The sequence below is a fragment of the Dermacentor silvarum genome, chromosome 10, assembly GCF_013339745.2.
Source record: "Dermacentor silvarum isolate Dsil-2018 chromosome 10, BIME_Dsil_1.4, whole genome shotgun sequence".
Lineage (NCBI taxonomy): Eukaryota > Metazoa > Arthropoda > Arachnida > Ixodida > Ixodidae > Dermacentor > Dermacentor silvarum.
The window spans coordinates 36,124,512-36,149,946 of NC_051163.1; the positions used below are offsets into that span (position 1 = coordinate 36,124,512).

General features: G+C 46.7%; 1 protein-coding gene across 1 annotated transcript in view; it reads left to right on the forward strand.

The window, feature by feature from the left end:
* The first annotated feature begins 18,557 nt into the window (after positions 1-18,557).
* Positions 18,558-25,435, forward strand: part of LOC119431339 (calcium/calmodulin-dependent protein kinase type 1-like) — a 62,863-nt gene continuing 55,985 nt past the window's right edge. Inside the window, exon 1 of the mRNA XM_037698825.2 lies at positions 18,558-19,024. Coding sequence (XP_037554753.1) covers positions 18,930-19,024 — 95 coding nt within the window. The 5' untranslated portion in view covers positions 18,558-18,929. The remainder of the gene's footprint in view (positions 19,025-25,435) is intronic.

The following is a 25,435-nucleotide window of genomic DNA, read 5'->3' on the forward strand; positions in this document are numbered from 1 at the left end:
ACGCAACAGCCCCCATCGTCATCGCCACTATCGTCGCATTCGCGAACTTGCGGCGGTGCATTCCGCGGTTACGGCCTCGGCCTTTCCGCTGCAAAACTGCCGTATCTGTTAAAGTGACGCGACAGCTAACTAGTGGAAAGAAGGAACAAGTGAGAACAAAAGTGGAGTCTTGTGAAACGCACGCGAACTCACAGAACGATAGATGATCGTGGGCTTTCGTCGTGAACTGCTTTTATGCGCGTGTTCAGTCATTATTGCTTTGAGCTTGGCGCGTTCTCTCGAGCGACATGGACATTTTGCGTGACGCCTTAATAACAACAACAAGTCTCACGTGCAATTCGTTCTCACTCTCTTCTTCTTTTACTATTTCTACTTCCCTTTCCCTTACACCCAGTGTAGGGTAGCAAACCGGTTGCTCGTCTGGTTGACCTGCAGCCTTTTCTCTTCTTGCTTTCTCTCTCTCTCCTTCAGCGTCGGTGCCAGACTTTCGCGATCACAGAAGTGTCTAGAATTCGAAAAGTATATGGAACCATCAGTCGGGAGGCCGGGACATTATAGACTCAGCTACATGTGGCACAGTCATGATAGGGAACTTTAAAAATGTTGAAACTTTAACTGTGACTGAGGGACCGGCAAGTGAAGATCTCTCAAGGCGGAAATTCCAATGCGAAGACATGAACAAATGTACTAAACCATATTTCAGAATAGTCAGCGTTGCAGCATCCACGTCATCTACATGCTCATACGTAATACAGAAGCCTTTCGCTGTCCCCCTCTTCAATTCGATCCCCGAGCATCTGCTGCCGCTCGCTGATATATACTGTGCACGAATAAAAATGAGCTGCGGCTCTTTAAGAACATTAACTGCAGCTGCTTTGCATAACAAGGCCACTTGATGCAATAGCATTTAGGTTTCTCATTGTTTTCTGTGAACAGCGCTATTCCTTTGTCTGTTGGCCGATGGTGCGCGCTTTAGCCCGCGTTCCCTGTACACGCATTTAGTGTACTTAAAGACATCTACACTCAATGATTTACGCGATGCCCACCCCTTCAATTCATTTACGCACCACAGCACAAAAACAGCGCCTCTAGTCGCCAGTCTGCCAATATTGTCGTCCCATCACTCTGCTTGCGAAGTCTCACACACACAGATTGGCTAAGCCAGTTTAACGGATGCATACTGACGTTAAACTAGTTAAAACAGCTAGTTAAACAGGTTGATTTCTTAAGCGAGGGCATATTCTTTATACGTTGCTGAGGCATGTAGCCTAACTTTCATGGACCAAAACTTTCCTTGACCGTAGGGTCGCAGCTTCGCTGAGAGGTACATCGCGAGGAGAATATGGCAGTGATCACTCGAATAATTTCCAAGTTTAATCTTATTATCATCTTAATTGCTAATTTTAGTGCATATATCGCGAAGTGGAGAATCGTTATGCTCTGACACTAACTGCTCAACTTGCGAAAGTTGCTAAGCGGGTTATTCAATGCGCCTATGTTTAACGCCGCAATCCGCCCGGCCTACGCCTGCACGTCGAAAAGCAAGCAGAGCATTGCCCACGCTCTTCCTCGATTTAATCGATGCGGAGGGCTGGGCCGCAGGCGCTTCACCCGGCGTTATTTTCATCTAGCAGCGGCGCGGTGGGACATGCCGACGCACGCCACAGTTGTCACAGTGGGCCCAAGTATGTCACGCTTCCGTCCGTTAGTTGGACACGCCTGTTTGCGGAACACAGCAAGTAATGACGAAAGCAACTAACGAAACTAGGTAATGTTGCGACGGATATACCGAGGCGCAATAGAAACGGAAAGAGCTCAGATTAACGTGAATGCATGCGTTGTGCAACCGATGTGCTATAGAGACGTTGTCTCAGGAGCGCTGGGATGAGGATGTTGCTTCATTGGCGAATAAAGGTTTGCCTTATTTTTATATCGTGATGTGAAGCTATAATGAAAGCCTCCGGGTCGCCGTAATTTCGTGTGGGTGACCTCGTGTGCAGTAAACACATGGACAAAAAAACGCAGACAGGGCCACCATCTCTCACAAATCAGGTAGCGGAAATTTAATGCAAGCATAGGCTATCACATCAAGTGACCCTGTTATGCATATGGAGCTATATTTTGCCATGCCTCCATCCAAGTGTTCAACACCCCTTTTTTTTCAGAATGAAGCAAACAAAGAGCTGTTTTTATTACGCATAAGTATACTGACGCCACGTTGTGAGAGTTCAGCTTAACGTAAATGTAAGCGTTAAGCTATAGTTAAACCAATCAGGAAGTGTTGCCACCGGACCGATGCGATGAAGATGTTGGTTCATTAACGAATTAAAAGCTTCTCTTATCTTCCTATTGTGATGCAAAGCTGTAGTGAAAAGCTAGGGGTTGCTCAAATAATTTTGTGCAGATGACTTTTTGTGCACTAAAATTGTGGACAACAAACGCCGGTCAGAACCACCTCCCGTCAACAAACATACAGCTGAGTTTTTAAGCACTTAAATGCTTTCACGTCACGGAACTTTGCTATGCATACTATGCAGTAGTTTTGTTATGGCTCCATCTGTGAGTTCAATACCCGATTACCAGAATGAAGCAAATCAATCTTACAGCGCATATTCTAATGTGGTTGTATTAATGCGCACTGTGCGTATTAAGAGTGTCACTAGATGGAATAAAACTCAAAATTATTCTACATTTATTCTAGGTTCTAGCGTTCCTGGCATGCCACAAACGCAGGCAGGCTAAACAAGGTTGGCAGTGTGCCAAGAACGCTGTTGCTTGCTGACGCCGAACGCATTGGAGGCTAGCCGCTCGATATCAATCGGCCAGCTTCACTGTGTCTGAAAATGAGGAGATGAAAACGATACGCCATTCCAAACGACAGCGGTCATTTCGTCGCTCGTTTGAGTGTTATGCCCTGCGCATGCGCACTTTCAACGTTTTCACAACTCAGACACTCTTGCCCCGTGATAAGCGATCGAAAGTGTCACGGCGAATGTACGCAGCGTCCCTCCAGTTTCGTTAGGCTGTGTGTTCTGGCGCTGCTGTCTACTCTGCAAAGCTTTAGCGCAGGGTGCCTGTACCTTAGGGCCTTCAATGCATGGGAAGTTGGTAACTGCCAAGTGAATCACCAGGGGCGAACTGCGAGCACACGACACACACGCCGTATGGCAAAATATATTGCGCGACCACTTTGTACGGTTATCGCAAAAGAATCTACCGAGCCGGGTTTCTGCGTAAAAGGCGTAACAAATATATTCGTATTCTACGCAGACTGAAGTAGCAGCCAGTGTGAACAAGTGGCTGCGCATGCGCATGAATGTTATCACGTGATATTTCCATTTTTCTCGCGATATTTCTATTTCGATGCTAGCGTTACGCGCCCTGTGTGTTTAGTTGTTCTTTTTTTTCTTTTTTTAACGTTTCAGATCACTTGGTAAATTGACGTAATTTGGTCTGTTCAAGCTGTTTATGTGGAAATTCGGACATTAGCCTAGTGGAAAAATTGATATGATGGTGAAACTAAATTAAAAGATGAACTATAAACTTTGTTTATTATTCACTTGTTGAAACTGAAACCGCGACGTAGTGAAATCATATCTGCGTAACAGAAATCCGGAAACAATCCAAAGATGTTCTTCCCCAAATTGTGCCAACATGTGCATTAGCGTTGCAATTATTATCGTTATGAACTCTTAGTGTTTCTTTTAAGCTCTTAACAGGAACGCTAATAAATTTCGTACATTTCGAAAACGCAGATGTCCAAATTGGGGCTATAGTTCTAGGATTTATTTCCCATTGTGGCCATGCGATCGTTGTATCATTTCAGCTCCGTCCTCCCATCGTCAAACCATCGTCATTATGCCTACGTCATCACGTCATTATCTTCACGCCATTCTCGTCATACAAGCGTCATCACTCCTGCTTCGTCATCCTTTAATTGTTATCACCAACAAACACCAATTAAAAGCTTCACCTAAACCGATTGCCACAGGGCGTGAGGTTCTCAGATTTTTTTCAAACACGTATGCCTAACCTTTTTGTTTGATTCTGTATCGAGGGTTATAAACGGTTACTTGCTCCCTCTTAAAAAATTTGTTATGGCAAAGCTGTTAGGGGACACTCATCAGTTTTCCTATAGCGAAGGCCGGCAGAGGCCTGTGGTGGCGTGGTCGGTATTAAGCAAGTTTTGCTCAGTAGCTATCGAATGTCAGCCAGACAAGAGCCAACAACCCAGCCCGCGTAAGAGCCCCGAAGCGGTCCTTATGAACATGGCGTCGATGATAACTCGAAGCCGGGTGCCAGCGTTTTTATGAACTATCAAGCAACGTCGCGTTTTCCGGTCATTCTTTTTTATTATTGTTCGGATCATCTGTGCGCAGAAAAAAAAAGCCTCCTAGATTCCACTACTACTATTCCACTGGGTATAGAAATATTTCAATAGGGAAGGGCCCTAACGAGCACCAGGGACCACAGTTTTGAAACATCTGACGTCTCGACTGACTGACAAGCTCACCGGCGGTAACGGTCTTTTACATTTGCGTCTCTCTTTGGCTTATCTATAAGGCCTCTGTATACTCGGTACAATCTCTTTATTTGTCATTAGAGAATAAGTGTTTCAGTAGCGAGCGTCAGGCTCACCACTGAAACGTTCCGTTGGCAATCGACTAATACGTACGGCACGTTTTCCGTGCTGTTACAGAAAGAATGGCGCACCAATCATAGCCAACTCCTTAAAAAAAAGTACGGGACACACATTGGATTATTGAGATGTGTTGAGCAAGGTCCTCGAATGTTCTACTTTTACTTGCGCCTTTCGACACAGGTGGTGGGGAGGGGGCCTGGCAACGAGTAAAAAAGAAAACGCAAAGCTAGCTTCCCGATATCTTTCTCTCTCTTTCATATGTGAAAGAATTGGACAACAGCCCACATCTGGATCTTAAGTAGCTTAAATTACTACCGCCGACAATTATTCGCAAAACGCGTCGCAGCCGATCCAAGCGCCCTCTATAACCGCTGCGCATTCGTGCGTATCCCACGCCAAGCTTCCTCATTTTCCGCTCCTTCGATATATCCGTCTGGACGATGAAACGTTCCAGAGCCTCTTGGGCTTCGCTTAATCAACTTTCGCGTTTTCTTCCCGTTCCTTGACCTTTGCCGCCCCTTCCCCCCCGTCTTTCCGCGTTTAGCTCCGTAATTGACGCTATTATTACCCAGACGGCTGCAATGTGAGTCTGGTATTTGTGCCCGCTGTCTGGGGCCCCCCTTTTCCTTAGCGCGTTAATTTTACGAATATAGAACCGCCCACGGAAAGGTCGGTGTGAGCGCGTCAGTGGCCGCGTGCACCTTTTAAAAAAACTCGCTTGTGCGTCCCTGAGAATCGATACCCTGCGAATCGAGCTTGTGCAGCGCGTGGCTGACGAAAAATTACGATGAATTTTGAAAGGCCGCGTCGCTTCATGGTAAACACCACTAAGATTACCTTTTCTTTCTTTCTTTTTTTTTACCTCTAAAGGTGTTTCTCGTTTTATAAACGCCTGCAGTCCTGTTCGTCATCATTTCGTTCTTCTTTCCTCGCACTCCACTATTCGCGCGGCTGTAAATTGCGAACCACGGCGAACCTTCTTGAAAACGGCAGCGTTTGGCACACACAGGACGAAGATAGAACATGACTTATAACGATTTTAAAAAACAAATTATGGGGTGTTAAATGACAAACCCATGACCTGATTATAAGGCCGGCCGTAGAGGAGGACTCAAGATTAATTACCCGCCGCGGTGGCTTAGAGGCTGTAGTGCTGCGCTGTGCATTGGGGCCGCGTTAAAGATCCCCTGGTGGTCAAAATTAATCCGCCGTTATGGAGAGAAGGTTAGGCAAATGACACGGATGTGCTTTTAAAAGAGGAGCAAAGGCTGCTCAACATGGGTTCGTTGTAATAATTACACAAGCAATAAATCAGTATCAACTAAGAAAAAAAAGGATTATTACAATAGAACTGTTAGAAAATTTTAGAATTTAGCGAACTCCATGTTCCGTGTGCAATGTAAGGACAATGTTGATGTTGATGTAATCATTACATGTAGGTTTCCTGAAAGAAAGACGAACTGGCAAATCATTTAATAAAGGTTTCATTGGCACAGTTCAAAAATTGCGAGACAATGGTTCCCGTGTGAGGGGATGATGGGGCCTAAGCCGAACTCTTACGGGCACTGAGCTTACATGACTGAGCTTACCAATGTGTAGTTATTAGGTTTCCCTTATTACCAAACTCCTTCTTATTACCAGACCACCAGGACATGAAGAATTTGTATTCGGGACGGAGTATGTGTAACTTGTATAAGCTGGAATGTGCACTTATGTATACATATTGTTATGTGTGAAGGAACACAGACGAAAGAGACTATTTACGATGTATTTACAAGAGCAGCGCAGTCGGAGACCAAGATAGAAACCAACTCGAGTCCAGAGCTCAGATGCCCGTCTTCGTCTTCCTTGCCACCGCTCTCTTGCCCGGCCGGTCTCTTGAGACGTTAGGATGGAAATTTGGGCGTGTTCATTATGCATCTTTAGATGCATAAACGACTACACACTACGCGAAAACGACTACACACAGCTAGACCGATAAGCACAAAGTGCCTACACCAACGACACAAGCAGATCGACAGAACACAAGGCGCTTTGTGTGTGTCGGTCTGTTGGTGTGTCATAGTTTTCACACTTTTTTACCGAAAGATAAAGACCTCTTAAGCGTCGGTTGTATCGCAACAATATATAGGCATACTAGAAAAAGAAAAAAAAAGAGTCAGACCATCCTTTGAGTTCCAGTACTCAATCGATTTTTAAAGCTGGGAGAAAACAGCAGTATAAAACAATCGCCTGCTTGTCTGCTCAAAAAGCTATTGACCGACGAATGCCTACGCTTTGTGATAAATATAACTGGCTTTCAGAAACACAGCACGGTTTGAGCTTGAACGAGGAACAATGCCTTTGCTATAGAAAACTTCAGTAATAACGTAAATGACTCTCCAGATAAAAACATTGCGACAGAACCGATCTCACGATGCCTGTCTATGATAATGCGTTAGCATTGAATCAAAATAGTGGCTCGAAGTATTCCCACCGTTTAAACTAGTTAGTAAGAGGCGTATACTCTTTCTCGCTTCTCTAACAGCACTTGGCGCCACCTAGCGCTGCCGCCGCGAAGCCGGTGCGTGACCTCCGAGATGCATGGCGCGCCGGTGCGTGCGAACGCTGAGAGACGCGTCATGCAGCAACCGGGCTCCTCTCTCACGCTTTGTTCTGGACGCGCTGTGCCATCTAGTGGCGCTGCCGAGAAGTCCGCACGTGGCCTCTGAGACGTGAAGCGTGGCGCGCCGGTGCCTGCGAACGCTGATAATTGTTCCCCCGCTTGTCGCACACTCAGTGGCACATACTCAGGGACCTTAGTTGGGGAAACGTTAATTGAAAAAGCGGCGCGTTCCCAGTGCATTTGTGGCGCAGCCTGCAAATACGTCGGGTTGATGTCATTGAGGAACCCTTGCGACGTGGGCTCGATTCCACTCAGCATCAGAAAAATTGCAGCGGGCTTTTTTTTTCGTCATTGTAAGGCGGCACATTCCCAGTGGCACAGACATATAGTGACCCAAGGTAACATCAATGTGCTTCATTGGAGACCAGCACAGATCGATTGGCGCCTACCCAGTACTCCAAGTCGGCGTCAAAGTATTTAATTGAACAGCTGTACCTACCCATTCTCCCCTCTGCAGTGACCCATGTCCACGTGTAAGGGGTTCGTTGAAAAGCGGCACGTATGTTACACACTGCCACATAATCAGTGACCCAAGTTGATCCGATGGTTGGTTTCAAACCCCGTTACCTCAACCAATAACCTTCAGAAGGTCGTATTCTTAATGCAGCATCGTGTCCGCAATATATTTAGGTGGGTGGAAAAGCAGTATATATTTGTCAATTAATGGATGGATTGATGGATGTAAAACTTTAATGAACGTCCTGAGGTACGCGACTCAGCGCGCAGCGGGCCGCGCTGAGTATGTGACGCGCTGCATGACACGTCAAATAAGAAAAAAAGTTTTGCATAGTCCACACAGAAAGGTTTATTTACAAAATTAAATATTTTTTCATGGGAACCAGTGCTCGAAATATTTGTGCGACGGGATTAAATACTTCAAAAAAAGTGAGATATATCGGCCTATTAGTTGATGAAACATTTTCGTGGTTTGTAGTTTAAATCAAAACCAGCAATTTATTACGCATTGGTATAGAATCTCTCGCTCAGTTATAGTGCATCTAATTTCCCAGTGATTAAAAATAAATTAAAGCGGGAACCATCCTTGATTATTATCGATATGTCGTGATTCATTTCTGAACGTTACAGAGGGCGCAAATGTGCGCAGAGAGTGGTGACAATGGTATGGCGCCCGAGGGTGGGACGATGACTATACATCACAACCACGGGATGGCGATGCTATAGAGTGTCGACGGTGGTATATTGACGATGTTCTGAACACACCCCGAGTGTGCGTTTAATTGTGTTGCCAATCAATATAAAAGTACCGTGAATGAGCTCCCTTTTGTTGTGCGTAATCATATAAATCAAGACAAAAAAATCACCAACCCTTCCCCTGTCAAGAAAATGGGGGTAAGGGAAGCTTGTCGTGTGTGTATATGTGACCTTCGTGGTGATTTTCTTTCTTTTTCTCTCTCTCTCTTTCTCTCTCTGGTTTTTCTCTCTCTTTCTCCCTTTATCTATGTTTATTTCTCTCTCTCTTTCTTTCTTTCTCTCATTCTCGGTCTCTTTCTCTCTCTTTCTCTTTTTTGTCCCTGGTATGTGCCATTGAGTTTGGACCTTTTCTGCACTATCACCAGGATCGGCCCACTTTTCAGCGTGACACCACCACCACGACCACCACCGCCGACACTTGTGAACCTATAAAGCTTCGCTCAAAAACGCGTGCTGAAACAGTCTGTTCTCAGTGCAAATAGAACTCGTCATGTAATAGCGCGTGACAATCAACGGCTTGTGTGATATTTGTTTTAATTCGCTCTACCCAACGCTTAGATCATTGGGTTTGTGGCGCTAGGTACGTGACCACTTTTGGCAAATCCTCAAAAATGGGCATATACCACGGTGAGTTAAGGGATAGAGAGAAGCCTTAGACAGATTTAGCTTATGCGTCGTGCACACATCTCTCATCACACACCTCTCATCACCATTTTTTCCTCGACAGACAGCGGCAGCATGTGCGCTCTTTGAGACGCACGCGCTGTCCTGCGAGAACTTTGTGACGTCTTCAATTTTTAGATTTCGTGCTGGGTCACGCAATGTCGCCTCCGCGTATTATCATTGTGTGAAAATTTTGAGCGCAACGATATACCTCAATTGCTATCGCTTTCATTGATTCGCTGCTTTCGTTCAACAATAAGTATCATAAACTGTAGACCGACCCGCGTGGATATCAGGCAAGAGACCGATGACCCTTCTGATGACATGGCGGTGACGTAGGTAAAAAAGATTTGCATTAAAAAGTAAACCGGTGGGGCAATTGAAATTAGCAGGAATCGTCATTAGCTTATTCTTATACCCACTGCAGGACGAAGGTCTCTCCCTGTGATCTCCAAATTACGCCTGCCTTGCGCTAGCTGATTACAAGTTGTGCCTGGAAATTTTCAAATTACATCCCCCCCCCCCCCCCCACCTAACTTTCTGCCCTCCTCGACTGCACTTCCCTCTCCTTGGCACCCATTCTCTAACTTTGTTGGTCCACCAGGTTATCTGCCCTACGCATTACATGGCTTGCTCGCAGACAGACAGACAACGAACTTTATTTCATCCTGAGGAGCTACCGTCAGGACCTCCTAACGAGAGGCCGTTGTAACCGCTGGCCGCGCCCACGTAGAGGACAGTACGCCGTGACGCTCCGCCCTTTCCTGGGCCCTCTGGATAGCCTGAGCATGCTTTCGCAGTACCGTGCTTCTGATGGCCTCATCCGATTAGCCTTCACTGGAGAGAAAGTTGTTAGGCAACGCGGGACATCGCCAGAGCATGTGAGCCATAGAGCAAAAGGTTTCACTACAGTCGGGACAACCGGGTCCACGTCTGAGTATATCCTACTGAGGAAGCCCCGCGACGGGACAGATCCCTTCTGTAACATTATAAGAGTCGCTGACGGACCTCTGGTGAGCTTCGTGTGAGGAAGAGGATGAGCTCTCCTTCCAAGTTGGTAATGTTTAGTAATTTCATTAAATGTGAGAAGTGGATCGTTCTGCTGAGTCCCTTCGTGCACCTCCGGAGCCTCCAGACCGTCGCGGCGCGTGAGTTCTCGCGCATGGTCGTGGGCCAGCTCTTTGAGGTATGGGAAGCCCCCGAGAACATGTGTGCGGGGAACGACGTAATATAATGAGAACCGGGGCAAGCCATCTTCTCCAGAATAGAGGCCGCCTCTCGAGCGAGGTTACCCGATTCGAAAGCTCTGATTGCGTCTCTCGAGGCGGTGTAAATGTAGAAACCCTCTGTGTCACACAAGGCCAGCGGAACCGCGATTTGCTCTTTTATACCCGGGTTGGCCGCCCTTACCGAGGCGGAGGAGCGAAGTACCCCCCTGCCGTCTATAACTGACAACGCGAACATTCTCCTATTCCCGTACTGCGCCGCATCGACAAAGACTGCAGAGTCTATGTCATTTCTACCTCGCTTCAAGATGGCTCGTGCACGGGTTGTACGTCTACCCTCGTTATGCCCTGGATGTACATTTCGGGGGAAGGGCCCCACCGTGTAGGTCTCTCTCGTTTCCCCTGTCAGTGTTATCCGCCATTCCTCCATTATCATAGGAGCCATGACAATCTCGTTAAGGATTCGCCTACCAGCCTTGGTCGACGATAGCCTAACCACCTGTGCAGTGACCTGCGCCTCTATGTTATTGCGCATCCCGAGTTGATCTAACCTGTCGGAGCTAGCAAGCCCGACAATCGGCAAGCCTAGCACTCTCTTAATACTCTTGCACATGAGGGTATATTTAAATTGGCCTTTTACGCTTTTGCTCCAAACTAGAGCTGACGCCACATAGTTAATATGACTCATGAGAAACGCGTGGTAAATCCCAAGGAGGTTGTCCTGACCTAACCCCTTTTTTCGGTTGGACACCCTAGCGATTAACCTAAGCATATTTTCCGTCTTGGCTGTAACGTCGGTGATTGTTCTGGCATTACAGCCCCTCGCGTCTATGAGCAGGCCTAGGATCTTGACTGAGTCAACTCCAGGCATTTTCTGCCAATTATTCGCGTATAGTACCACGGGTAGTGTTATAAATGCGTAAGCATTTCTATGTCGACTCACCGGGGAAAACCGCCGCTGACGTGTGACGCTTTCACTGCATAAAGAAAATGTTGTACTAATGAAATAAATTAAAATGCAACGAATAAAATTTAAAAAATAAAATAAGAATATAGCGACAATGAATTTCGAACCTGACACCTTGATTCAAAGCCAAATCATTGCGCTACCCACCCGTTCCCACAACGCGGATAAAAACTACGTATCTATCGTACGTATATAATACCTGATTCACAGTGATTAAATCATCATCATCGTCCGTAGCAACGCGGCGGCGCAGATGGCGTGATTTCGCCACTCGTAACGGACATCCACATCCGTAGACCGAGAGGAGGCAGCGTCATCGACCACGTCCACATGCGAGGCCTCCCAAATATCGCACCGTTCAATTACGTCACGTACAGTACGCATCGGCCAGTGTTCATCTTTCTCGAAGAAGCAGCGGCATCCAGACTCAAGGTGATTGAAGATAAAGAAGAAACCCAAGAAGAAGTAAACAACAAGACAGCGAACATAAAAGACGTAATAAAATTTGGAGGACGCTTAAGCTTCACGTTTAAGAGTAGAACGCCACAGCATTCAAAGATCCCTCTCTGCTTATCAGGCTTTTTTCTCGTATATTCAAATTACAATCCGACGCTATCACTCCTGTAGGTCGTGGTTAAGTCGTACTTCACGATTTTTCTGACAAATTTTACTTTGAGAAATTCAATTTTTGTTCACTAACGCCTTGCGCCACGTGAAGGACCTGCCCGGTCGGAAAGGTCCGGGATGATGTGGTTCGGCATTATTATTTCCGCCAACAACGCCGGCGCTTACGCCGACGCCGGATTTTCTGCGACACGGGGCCCTTAACGCTGTCGCGTTAATAAACTTGTGTATTTTTGCCTAAAACAAGATGTGATACATTCACGCGTAAATCCTCTTGTGTATCTATAATGCGCGTGAGCATTGCTTCTACTCGCCTTATCTTTGTCGTCTTATGCTGGTTTAATTTAACATCGCGGCATTGCAACCGCGTTTCCCCGTTTCGCTATACGGCTTTCGCGGTGTTTCTCGCCATTTACCAAGCACACCAGCATACGACGACGAAAAGGAGGCGATTAGTAGCAAATACTTACGCATGTTTTAGATAATTCCCACAGGAGTTCCTGCGTTATTTTTTAGCTGTTGTTATCAACTATAAAATATCGGCTAACCCCGTTTCCTATCTGATCCGCACCGCTCTCTTCTAGTCTCTTAACGTTGCGCCTGTGGGCGTTTATTACGCACGTCTTCTTCATATGTATATTATCATCATCATCTTCGGGTGTGTGCCTTTGCTGGTTCGCTGCCGAGTACTCGGGCCGAATAAACGTCGTGCCAACAGAGACGTCATACGTGGTGGATGTTGCTCTTCGATCATCAGTTCTCTGCCCGCTCAGTCTACCTCCTGGAGCTTCTTTCAGGCCGCCGCTTGCGCCCACAATACGCAAGCATGTCTCGGGACGAACCAGCCTCCACTTCTACCGCTATCGTTCTGACACCACCAGCCGCCCCTTATATCCTAAGCAGCCACCAGCATGACCCCCATCTCTTCGCTGGCCTTCGTGGGGAAGATGTGGAGGACTGGCTGGACCACTAGGAGCGAGTAAGTTACGCTAATCATTCGGACCACCCCCTCAAGCTCCGCCACGTCTCCTCCTACCTGACGGGTGTGTAGAAGGCATGCTTATTCAACCACGAGATAGACTTTACCGACTGGGCTGCCTTCAAGCAGCAGCTTCGCCAAGTATTTGCTGTTCCGCCAAGTTCGTTGTACCATAGCAAAGAAAACTCTCGATACTCGCCAACAGCAGCCAGGCGAGTCTTACACATCGTATATCGAGGATGTTCTTGCGCTTTGCCGCCGTATGAGTTCATCTATGTCAGAGTCAGCCAAAGTACGCCACATTCTGAAAGGCATTGGATGGCCTTCAATGGCCTTGCCATCAAGAACCCCGCTACAATCGCTGACATCGTCACCACGTGTCAGCGCCTGGACGAACTTGATTCTGTTCGCCTTCAGCCAGACGTTGGCGAATATTCTTCTATGGCGGACCCACACCTGCGTATCATGTTAAGAGCTATGACACGCGAATAATTACAATCAATGGGCTTGTCGTCACCGTCGGTGTGCCCCAATCCGCCTTCTGGCGTGGCGTTGCGTTGCGTGACGTCATCAGGGATGAACTGACGTCCTTGACCTGCTCTGCGCGCGTGCAACCCTCCGTCTCTCGTCCCCTACCAACGTACGCGAAAGTTGCTGCCACGCCTCCAGGCAACGCCAACTCAACGGTGTCGCTAACAGCGTACGCGTCGGTTGATGCCGTGCCTCCAGTGAACATCCCGTCAATGCCGCCCGAGCTTTCATCGGCCCATCTTACTGCACTGACTTCCGGAGCACCTAGCACCCTGTACTACCCGCCTTGGCGTCAGTCACGTCCAACGTGCTATTACTGCGGCTATCGCGGCCATATTTCACGTTTCTGCCGCCAGCGCCAGCAGCAGGACGAGCGTCGGGGATACGACGTGTCTGAACGCAACGTATCCAGTGGCGCCTCTTCCCAAAGCCGGCGTTCCTCTTCACCTCCGCTCCGCTCTGCATCTCCGCCCGCATCGGTCCGAAAACACCCGTGCACTTAAATTTAGGTGCACGTTAAAGAACCCCAGGTGGTCCAAATTTCCGGAGTCCCCCACTACGGCGTGCCTCATAATCAGAACTGGTTTTGGCACGTAAAACACCATAATTAAATTAATTAATTATTGACTGAAGACCGAAGCACTTACCGTTCAGCCAGACGCCGCTCCACGTCACCACTACTGCCCGTCTCACTCAACTCTAACGTTCGTCCGGAAAACTGAACGATGCAGTTTCTGGAGGACAAACTGCATACGTCAACAGGACTGAAATTCCTCCAGCGCGCCCGTTCAATATGCTTTCGGTGTTTGTCCAAGAGGTGCCCGTCGATGCTTTGGTGGACGCAGGTGAGACAATTTCCGGTATTCATCCTGATTTATGTTCCCGCCTCAGGAAAGTCACGACGCTTTACGATGGACCAACGCTATAGTTGCAGCCCAAGAGGACACTGTTCGTCCTTCCGCTCTTTGTACTTCCCGTGTCCTGATCGATGGTATCCTGCACCATATACAATTAGCTGTGCTGTCCCCGTGCGCTCATCAACTTATTTTAGGGTGGGATTTTCTCTCTTCTGCTTCCGCGGCTATTTGTTGTGGGCAACGCGTCGTGAATCTTACGGACACCGACTACTTACTTGGGAAAGACACTTACACGCTGTTGCACCTGACTGCTGCGAAAGATACCGAACGGCCTCCCGGCCGACAGCGAATTGTTACCATTATGTTCAACTATATCAACCATGGTGACGTCTTGGTCTTGCCGTCTTCCCGTTGCCTTCATAAAGGCATCGCTTTTGCACCAGGTGCGGTTCGATTTCACAATGGATCGGTGCTTGTTACCGCCACGAATGCTACATCGGAGAAATTCTCCTTCCGCAAAGCACGACAGTGGCTTGCGCGGCCAACCCAGGGCCTGTATGCGTCGTGCCCCTTAAACCTATGTCTCCCAAAGGCACTTTACTTGTGATACTGCTTCTCCCTCCGCCCTTACTGCAGTCATCAACAGTGACTTGCCACCTTCACAGATGCAGCAGCTGCTTGGTTTGTTGAGCAAACACGCAAATTCTTTTGATGTCCATTCGTCGACTCTGGGCCACGCCACTGCTGCAGCGCATTGTATTCAGACAGACGAAGCCTCTATAGTGCGCCGGCGCCCGTACAGCGTGTCCCTAGCCGAAAGGAAAATCACAGAAGAAAATGCCGCGGACATACTACAACAGAGGGTCATCCGGCCGTCAGCTAGCCCTTGGTCATCTCCTGTTGTTTGGTCCGAAAAAAAAGAAAAAAAAAAAAAGACGGTTCCGTGCGCTTTTGCGTCGATTACTGGGCCCTCAATAAGATCACTCGAAAGGACGTACACCCTATGCCGCGCATTGACGACGCCCTTGATTTGCTACAAGGTGCAGAATACTTTTCAAGCCTCGATCTGCGTTCCCGCTATTGGCAAATTCCCATGCACGAAGACGACAAAGAAAAAAACAGCGTTTGCCACCCCTGATGAACTTAAGAATTCAACGCCATGCCTTTCGGGCTATGCACCTGTGACTTTTGAGCGCATGATTGACACCGTGCTGCGTGGCCTGAAATGGGAATGGTCTACTCAGGCCGAATAAACGTCGTTCCAACAGAGACGTCATACGCCTAACATTTTTTTTTTTGTTTCATTGCTCTTTGCGCAGTCCTTAATTTGTCCTCAAGCTTTGTTAACCTCCAAGTTTCTGCCCCATATGTTAGTACCAATGGAATGCAATGGTTGTACACTTTTCTTTTGAATGATAGCGGTAAGCTCTCGTTCATGATTTGGTAATGCCTGCCGTACGCGCTCCAAACCATTGTTATTCTTCTGCAGATTTCCTTCTCCTGATCAGGGTCCCCTGTAAGCAATTGACCTAGACCAACGTACTCCACTGTCTGGAGTGAATTCTCAGGATGGCACTGGTTTCCATATAAGCGCCGTGAAAGTTGCGGTAAAAAAATGCACTGTTGTTCCACTTATACTTTATAAAGAAAACACGGCTTTACGTAATGAAGCAAAAGCATAAGTGGAACACCAATGCAGTTTGTCGGACACTTTGAAAATTAATATCTCGAAAGTGGTGGAGTCCCGAGAATTCGTTCTAAGTGGATACGCCTTGCGAACTCACCGGCTACAATTCCTGTAGATTGAAATATATGCCGCAAAGCAATTAATTAAAAATTGTAATTAGCTCGGTTATGGTAATTAAGCATTTTGATTTCTCATAGAAGTAATGACCGCCTCATCGAGTAATTCAGATTAAACGTTAGCGTTATGATAACTGCCTCAGGCAGTTTCAAAAATAATTAGTGCAGCTAAAAAAGAGCACCCTGTATAGTATCCAGATGTGAGCATCACCGCATGCATTGAGTAACCACAGTCTTATGCGCGAAAGTGCTCGTACGTCACAACAACGTCCGGCGCACACATCGACCGAGTTTTCAATGTAGCTGCTGATACCCCCGCAACAAAACGAGTGAAGACGATTGACGAAAATTTTGAAAAGGAACTGTTAGTGAAGGTCAAACAAAAATTATGCACGTCCAACCCACATGTTGGAACCTTGAGAAGCGAAGCTTTCGTGAAGCGGTTATAAAGAAATACCATGCAACTGATTATATTCTGCACAGCGTTTTGCACCATAGCGATTACCTGCCTGCCAGTGAAGATGGCATGACGCTGAGAGCCCCACCGCGTGACGTGACCCATGTGACTGCGCGACAGGCCACCTTTGCCTTGACACTGTATCCAGGGTCGGCGCGCCGACTAGAGCGGGCCGAAGAGGCGGACATTACTTGCACAAGAAATTTGAAATGCCTAATCGACTAATTAAAAATGCACTAATTAAATTTTCCACTAATTAATACCTTATGGCGCATATTGCAATTTGCAAATTCTAGCCGTGGAGTTCGCAAGGCGATCCGGATCCACTTAGAAAGAATTCTCAGGATGGCATCAGTTTCGAGATAATAATTCTAGAACTTTGCGGAGAAATGCATTGGCATTCCAGTTACTTTCTTACCAAAACGTCGTTTTATGCATTGAAGCACAAAAGTAACTTGTTTATATATTGTGGAAATAGGAGGCAGGGTATATGAATGGAATAGGAGGCCGGTGATTTGAAGGCAAAGTTCAGAATGTGTGGGTTAATTGTTTTTTTCTTTCTTTTTTTTTTTGCAGTAAATTACTGATGCAATAGCGTTAAAGGTGTGTTGCACAAACGAGATAGAATTTAGCCCGCTGGATTATGAGAACTATATCAGCTACAGGGATCAAATTTTATGAAAATGGGAGGAACGTAACGGCTGATGTGCACGCGAAGATAGATATGTGTCGAAGCCTGTTGTCGCGATTTCGTGACGTAACAAACCTGAGCTCATAAATGGAAACGGGACGCTTACATTAGCGAGAGAAATCCCGATTTATGACGTCATGGGTGGCCATTCCGCTAAAACGCGTCAGCATGTGGTCTCAGAAAACAACGCTCTCCGCACGGTGCCTCCATTGAGGGTGAACACTCCAAGAAACTCAGGTGCACACATTGAAGTTACCATATCTGTAATGCCGACAGATTTACAGACTGTGTATAATCAAACAGCAATTCGCGAATGGAACCTGTGCATATGATGGCCACTCATCGGTATCTCTAACTAAAGCACATGCACCTTTTATTGAAATAGCGCATGATACTCGGCGGTTTCCTTAATTTGCGTTTATTTCTAATTTAGGCTCGTAACTAACAGCGCCACCTATGGCACAACAGGTAGCATATGTCACACACATATGTCGCAACAATTTTTGTATCGGTGACGGCTTCTATGATCTCTGCTTTCGTGCAGGTGTGAGCGCGACATTTATTAAACATCTAAAGCCTACGCAAACAAGATGCTGCGGGCTGATATATATGAGCGCAATGCAAAGCGGACTGGTGAAACAATCAAAATATATGCGAGCCAGAACACGCAATATATTTCCCTTTCCTAAGCTTTGTCTTGTTGGCTATTGCGTGGGTGAAGGAATTCTAACCCCCCTCACGTGAAGGTTCATGCATAAAATGCGCTACCGGGACCAAAGTAGTTATACACACAAAGTTTGTCGGCCTTTCATCGTGCCCTCCGTTGGCATTTCATTTCGGAACCCGTAGCGCAAATCCCGAAGGTAAAAGGCGAAGAGAATGCGGGAGCTCGAGCTCATTGCCGCGTACTGTATGCCGTACATGGTCCGCGCATGCGGTGACGCACTGTTTATTCAACCGTCGCCTGGGCGCAGCGGTGATGGTGCGCACTTTTCACAGTCCATTATATTCAAATTATTTCTCTTCTCTACGCCACGCCCGAGAGGAAAAGGGGAATGACACGTGCCACGACAAAAACCACGCCCATTCAGCCGGAAATACAGGACACACTGCGTCTCGACTAGAGCGGGCTTCGCTATTTCCTCGCGATAAGTCCGCCTTTTGTATGCGCGTCGACGGAGAGAGATCCGTCAGCGCTCGCGGCCTGCTGCAGCCGCCTTTGTTTCTTTCTTCTCTGGGGCGCCTTTGCCTGTTCGTCTTCGTGCACCGAACAAAAAGCGAGGCGGCTGACGAAGAAAGACCCCGAGGAGAGCAGAGCAGCAGGACTGCGACTTGCCGCTCAGCGCGCGGCGCGCTCCGTCGGCATAGCGGCGGGAGAAAACAAAAACAAAACGGAAAGTATCGAGCCGCAGCCGCTGCGCCTGGCGACGTCACCAACGCTTTACCGTGACGTCGCCGGGGGCGCTCCGCGCAACGTCACGGATAATGGCGCTCGCTCTTTTAGGAAAGTGTACTCATGGCGTCCGGTGTAGCGTGTTTAGCGGCGGCTTTTATTTAGGAGTACGGATTCGTTTTTCGGTGTAATTCGACGCGGCGTCCCCGTGCTATCGACATGCCGCTGTTCGGCAAAAAGGATTCTCAACGAAAGAAGGACAAAGACAGTGTCAGTGTCGAGGATAAATATGAGTTCAAGGATCTGCTCGGAACGTGAGTGTCTCGCTCTTCTCTCGGCTTTTTTCCCGTCGCTCCGGTCGGCGCTTGCCTCCTCTCGCTGTGTGCTTGCTTTCTCGGCGCGTTTTAATTTTTCCCTGCCTCGCGTGCAATGCACGCCAATGCCAGCGTGCCGGCCACCCCCCTGCATCCCGTGCGGCCGGCGGAAAGGAGACGGAATATATCGCGCACAGGAAACTTTCGCTTTCACCGGATCCCGCTCACACGCGCGCAGCCCTGATGCGTCTCCTCTGGCTGCTTGCCTGAGCCGCGTTTGCAGCGCGAGCCTCTCGAAAGCGGTGAAATCGAGTGACGGGGGCCGTCTTTCGCGAAAAAATACCGTGTCCTTGCGTCCTGCCACCGCGGGGCGGCTTTTGTACGAGTCGATTTCGTCCGTATGTGTGCTCTCCTATTGAATCCTTCCGAAACGCACCGCTGCGCGAGTCGGCGCGTCTATGCGGGTACGGCAGTCTCCGTGCTGGCCGTGTGGTTCCATCGTCCGTACGTGCGCGCGCTCACTGGATGCGCTCTGCTCTGCAGTGCAAAATCAATGTGGCCCGTGTTGCTACTCGTTTTGTGCCCGTCACATCCTCGGTGCCCCAGTCATCGCAGATGAATTTAGGCGGGCGTTGGTTCGGAAACACGCACGACGATTTTGCAACCCGGCGAAGTAGTGGCGTGCGTGGGACGGATGAGAAGCTGTAAAAAATACGTCGCACTGGCTGCACGGAATTGCCGCTTCAGCGGGTCTGAAAAAGAAAGGAGCAAACGCGCGGATCTGCTAATCGGGTTTGCCCCGAGAGACGGAAAGAGCGAGAGGGGGAAAAGAAGATGATAAAAGCAAAAACGGGAGGCGCATCCAGCGTTTTAATGCGTCTACGGGAAAGCACACGCGGGCCGGTTTATGTAACACTTCTCACCGCTATCCGTGATCCGTCCTTATCATATATGCTACTCGCATCCCGTCAGCGGCGCAGCGATCACATCCAGTTCTTGAGTGCGAAAGCACGCTCCAAAACTTACGCAAATCGAGAAAACGCTCACAGTGACGCGCATAGCTGAGCGTGGTTGCATGCGCGATAAATCTGCCGCGCTAATTGCACGTATCGTCACGATGACATCAAGAAGTCGTGACGTTTTGTTTTCAGGCTACTCGGTTTTTCCCGTCGGAACGGACTGTTCTCGTGGTTGTTTCCGTATCAGTTCCTAGGAAAAATAAAAAATAAAGAAAAAATATATATAGGCTCGATTCTTGTTGGGTTTTCTGGGCGTGGGCATTGTCAGCAAGCAATAAGTTGAGCGGAACCAGAATGTGGCCTTGATCTTATCGTCGTAGCTTTTGACATTTGGGCAAATCTTTATATCCGCGGCGGCGGCGTGCGCCAGCCACACCAACCTGTTTTGTTTCCTTTGGCAGGTACTGACATGAAACACTGAACGTGACCGAGTGTGTTGTCGCTTGCGTCGCTTTATTTGTGGATATGCGCTTCCCGTGTTGCGACCGACGCAATCAGAGCGCGGTGGCAGAAAATAGCAGGGGAGAGAACGTGAGGTCCTGACACCACCAGTCGGGGCGCGAGAAATCTTGGCAGCTCGCGTGTTGTGCCGGCACCCAAAACAACCCTCGCGCCGATGCTTTGTGACTGAGCTCACCGGCATTTTGGCCGTGGCCCAGATACATGCGACCGGAGGTGGTGATTATACCTGTGAGCCGAGCTGTGCTTCACCGTATACCTGTCACGGTGCTTGAGTCAATGTTCGGTCAAACTCGGTTCACATCATATGTGTTGCTGCATACTATTTTCAAGTGTACTTGACTTTGATGCTGCCTTACTCATGTACATTCTGTGTTTGTCATATCTGCAAAGTTTTATGTAGTTCAACTTCAATGAAAATTGAAATCGCGCATGGCAACAGGGGCATATAGGCACCATGCGAAAATGCAGAATTGCGAATGTGTGCTTAAGGGATGTGTTAATCGATGTGCTCACAGGAGCATTCAACCAAGATGTATTAGCATTTATGCCTGTCCTTTTCGGACTTATTAAAAAAATGACAGTCCTCAGCTCATTGCGGTCAAGGCTATGTTGGTCAAGGCTATGTTTTGGAATGCTAGCATGCAGTTTTATTGCGCTTGATGCTTCTTGTAATTGCCTATGTCAGTTTTACACTCCTGAGAAGTCTCTTGGCACCCTGCAGTTATCACAAACATTGTGATGTGGTTTATCATTAGAGAGCAGGTACGCTGAGAGCAGCAATTTCATGACAGTACTGTGTCAATGGCCGTTGTGCATCTATGAGCGTAGTTACACTTCAGTCTTGTTATGGTTTGCAGTGGCAATTACAATGGATTGTCTTTTCATTTGTACACAGAGTAAAGAAATTAAAGGGGTCCAAACAACAAGTGCGAGGCCCTTAAAATAAAATGCAACAAGGGGTGCTTAGCTTGATAATTCACGAAAACAATGAAAAGAACACTTCATTTTTCATTTGCAGTATCATATGTTTAAAGGGACCCTGAAGAGGAGCATTATGTTTAGCTAAATTAGTAAATCGTAATTCTGCGAGATCAGAACGGTGACCATTAGCGGGAGAGGAGGGTTGGTAAGTCAGAAGAGTTGCTAGAACAAAAGACTTCTGACTTGTCATGATGCCACTCATGTTTTTGCAACTTCTCGATGTGACATCTTGGAGGTTGACATTGTCTATACGATTCTGGATTATTTTGCATTGCTTAGCATTTAAGATGGATTATGTAGCACTCTGAAAGAACCAAGCGCTCTACCTAGGAAGGTTTGAGAGCTTTGCTTAGCATTTAAGATTAACTATGTAGCACTCTGAAAGAACCAAGCGCTCTACCTAGCAAGCTTTGAGAGCTTTGCTGCACCTAGTTGGCCCAAATGTGAGAAAATACTTTGAAATTTGTGACATCATACCAAATTACCGGCACTGAGGTACTGTTGATAAATTGAAGAATGAAAATTATGGCCTCAATTTTTCTCCAGTAATAACCAAAAATTTGGCTGCCAAATGATTGATGATAGGTTGTTTTGAAAGAATACTTTACCAGTGTATGCAGATTTAGTGTTGCTTCATAGCATTTCCTCTAAAGAAAATTTCACTAAGCTATAAAAGAGATCCGTTACATATGTGACACATTTGAGCACAATATTCAGAAAAACTTATTTACAGTATCAAAGGCAACTGGAATAAGGTTCACAATGTGCTAGCTAATTGTCAGATCATTGCTCACAGGATATTTCAATACTGTGCTTGTAACTGGCATAAAAAGTGAGACGTCTGCACAGTGCACTTGGTTTTGAGCCTCGTCAAAGATTCTTCAGTACATTTTTCCTTAATATGGGCCCAGAGCCACCAGTGGGAAGTTTTTGTGGGCGATAATAGCTTTAATTGGTGCAGTACCGTGCTGCACACGTAACGACACAATGAAGTGAACCTTGTGTTCTACTGCTTGTGCCTTATGGAACTTGTGTCCGCTGCTCGGAAAGTTTCAAAAGTAGTACTTCCTATTTACTTACATCCCAGAAACACTTACCAGTTCTACTTATTATAAATGATTTTGGGCTTGTTTTTTCACCGAGTGTCTTGCAAATTTCTCCATTCCCTTATGGCACTTTTTTATGCATTTTGGCTTGGCAGAATGGAAAATAGGACTGGTTGGTATTGACCAAACGTGATGTGCGAAAGACGTGACATAGATACATATCATGGGCTAGACAAACTGTGTTAATTGCTTTCATTTTGATTTGTATCATTCATGCTACATCATGTCATGTTCAGGCTTTTTGGAATTTGCATTTCTTTAAGCCATGGGATGTGTTAAAGGTAGATTCCCTCATCTCTATGTCCTTTCAAGTGGTGAAGTTTTCATGTGGCCTGGGAACAGGGGGGTAAGGAGGGGGTCAATGATTCAGGTGCGTAACATTTGTCAGACCTTAGAGAACAGCTTGAATACTATCACAATCATTGTTTAGCTCATGTTAGTGTTTGCAATCAATAAGTATGACATATTCTTGACAGCATTTCCTCATTTCTTCTTGAGAAATTCAGGTGTCTATCAAAAGATGTCAAGGCAGTGGTGCACTGACGGGGGGGGGGGAGGGGGATTCGGGGGTTCTAACCCCTCCCCCCCTGAGGCCGAGTTAACCCCCCTTTTTGTTTTACCCCTCTTTTTTCCTTGCGCCTTTGAGTACTGTAGCTAAGATGTGAGACGCGCAATCGTCTGCATACTCGCAAACTTGCACAAAAAGCACATTTTTTGACAAGTTCCCCTGAAGAAATTTAAATTAGTGCTGTTTAGATGGTATTGGCAAACTAAGGCAAACTGTCAAACTCCCCCCTGGCAGAAATCCTGGGTGCGCTACTGTGTCAAGTGATAATGCACAATGTTTTTTTTTCATCTCCAGAGAGTCGGGATTTTCAATATCATGTTGGGGTGAAATGGCTTATTATGCGCTACTTTTTAATGGGCCATTATACTTATTTGGGCTTGTTCTGAGGTGCCTATCTGCTTATTCACAGAAATGGATCTGATTACCCTCTCCCCAGAGCTAATACATGAACTTTGTGAAAGGATGTATTAAAGCTTTAGCCTGTACAGTATTCCAGTGTACACAGTGTCGTTGGCGTAATACTGGGTTACCAGACACTGGTAGCAGCATCTGGTTATGCTTTGTCTAACCACAATGCTTTATGTGCACAGCTTCATGTTCCATGAGTGTTTTGTCGAAAAAAGAAAAAATTAAAAAAGGCAACATGGTCACGATTACGCTGCTGCTGAAAATTTACACCAGCAGTGAAGTAGAATACACTTGGTTACTGCAATAGTAGCTCTGTTTGTCTGGTTGAATTCTGTGCCACCAGGTGGCGCCACCGAACAGGCCGCTCATGTGTACAGTTCTTTAGCCCAATAACCTCCAAATGCCATCGAGTATACTGGAATACCAGACGCACTGAAGCTCTCTTACCTATTCTCTGTATTTCTTTTCTTTTATATGCCCGTTGAACAGCTGATGCTGTGTCCTTCTATAGCTGTAAGGTACTAAGTGGGCATGCTACGTTTGAATTCTGCATTTAGATTTAATTTCAGCTGCAGTGGACACATCCCACATGTGGAATTAGACATAGCTCTAGAGAATTTTAGGAGTGATGCATTATGATGCTGAATGGGAAGAATGCCAGCACTGCAATATGGTGACTGATACACAGGAAGGCATTTCCTGCTGAAAGCCTTGTTTAATGCGATCACCTTTCTGAAAAAAAAAAAAAAACATTGGCAGTATAGTGTCACAGAATTCTTACTTTTGGCTTTCTTGACTCCCTTTTAGCAGTTGTGAGGGATCCTCAGGAAAAAAATTTTAAGGTTGTGTACAAGTGGAACAAGCTTTTACTAATCACACAGGGCAGAAGTGTTATTGACAGTAAGACCACCATTCTTACAAGGTTTTGCAGTGCAGTCCTTTGTGCCATTTCTTTGGGTGCCTTGATGTAAGAATTTGAATGGGTGGGTTTGCAGGTAGTGAATAAATGCCATTTCATGGATCGTGGTTTTTCCTGGGCGACTTTTGAAGGGACGCAAAGAGGAAAATTATTTAATCTCTACTAATAAATTCATCATCATCATCAGCCTATATTTATGTCCACTGCAGGACGAAGGCCTCTCCCTGCGATTTCCAATTACCCCTGTCTTGCGCTAGCGTATTCCAACTTGCGCCTATATTTCAATAGTAAATTACTGTTATACAATACCAAGAAAGCCGCTCATAACTTAAGAAAGCCATAGAATGACAAGCTAGAAAATACGCAGAAACGAAACACAGCTAGGGGGTGACACTGCCTTGAAGTTATTGCTCCAGCCCGTCATGAGGTCATGTTATGACATCTAGTAAAGCTTTTATCAGTAAGGATCTGCCGCTGTGTATTCTAAAAAAAGACAGTGGGAACTTTGCAAGTTTTCATAATTCTTACCAAGACACAATGGCACAGATACGAGCAAAAGTATCGAAATCCGTGGCATCACACAGCTGTACTGGCACTAGGATTTTCGCACAAAATTGAAAGGTTAGAACTTTGGCCTTCAGTTTGTCTTCCAATATTCAGCCCATCACTGTGAAATTAAATAGTGCGTTGAACGCATACTTTGTCGGTCCAAACTGATTGAGTGTTCCTCTTCAGTGTCCCATTTCAGGCAAGGCTATGGCATTCTCTACATCGCTGTACAAGTAGCAATTTCAGCACATGTAGCTAGCTGATCGTGGCATTTGCAACTGGATAAGCACAAAAGGAGACAACTAACAGGACACGAACTCAGGACGGCTGGATTGTCGGGGAGGCATATATTCAGTACACCTACAGAAGCTTAGGAAGCGAGCTGCAGTACGAAGTTAG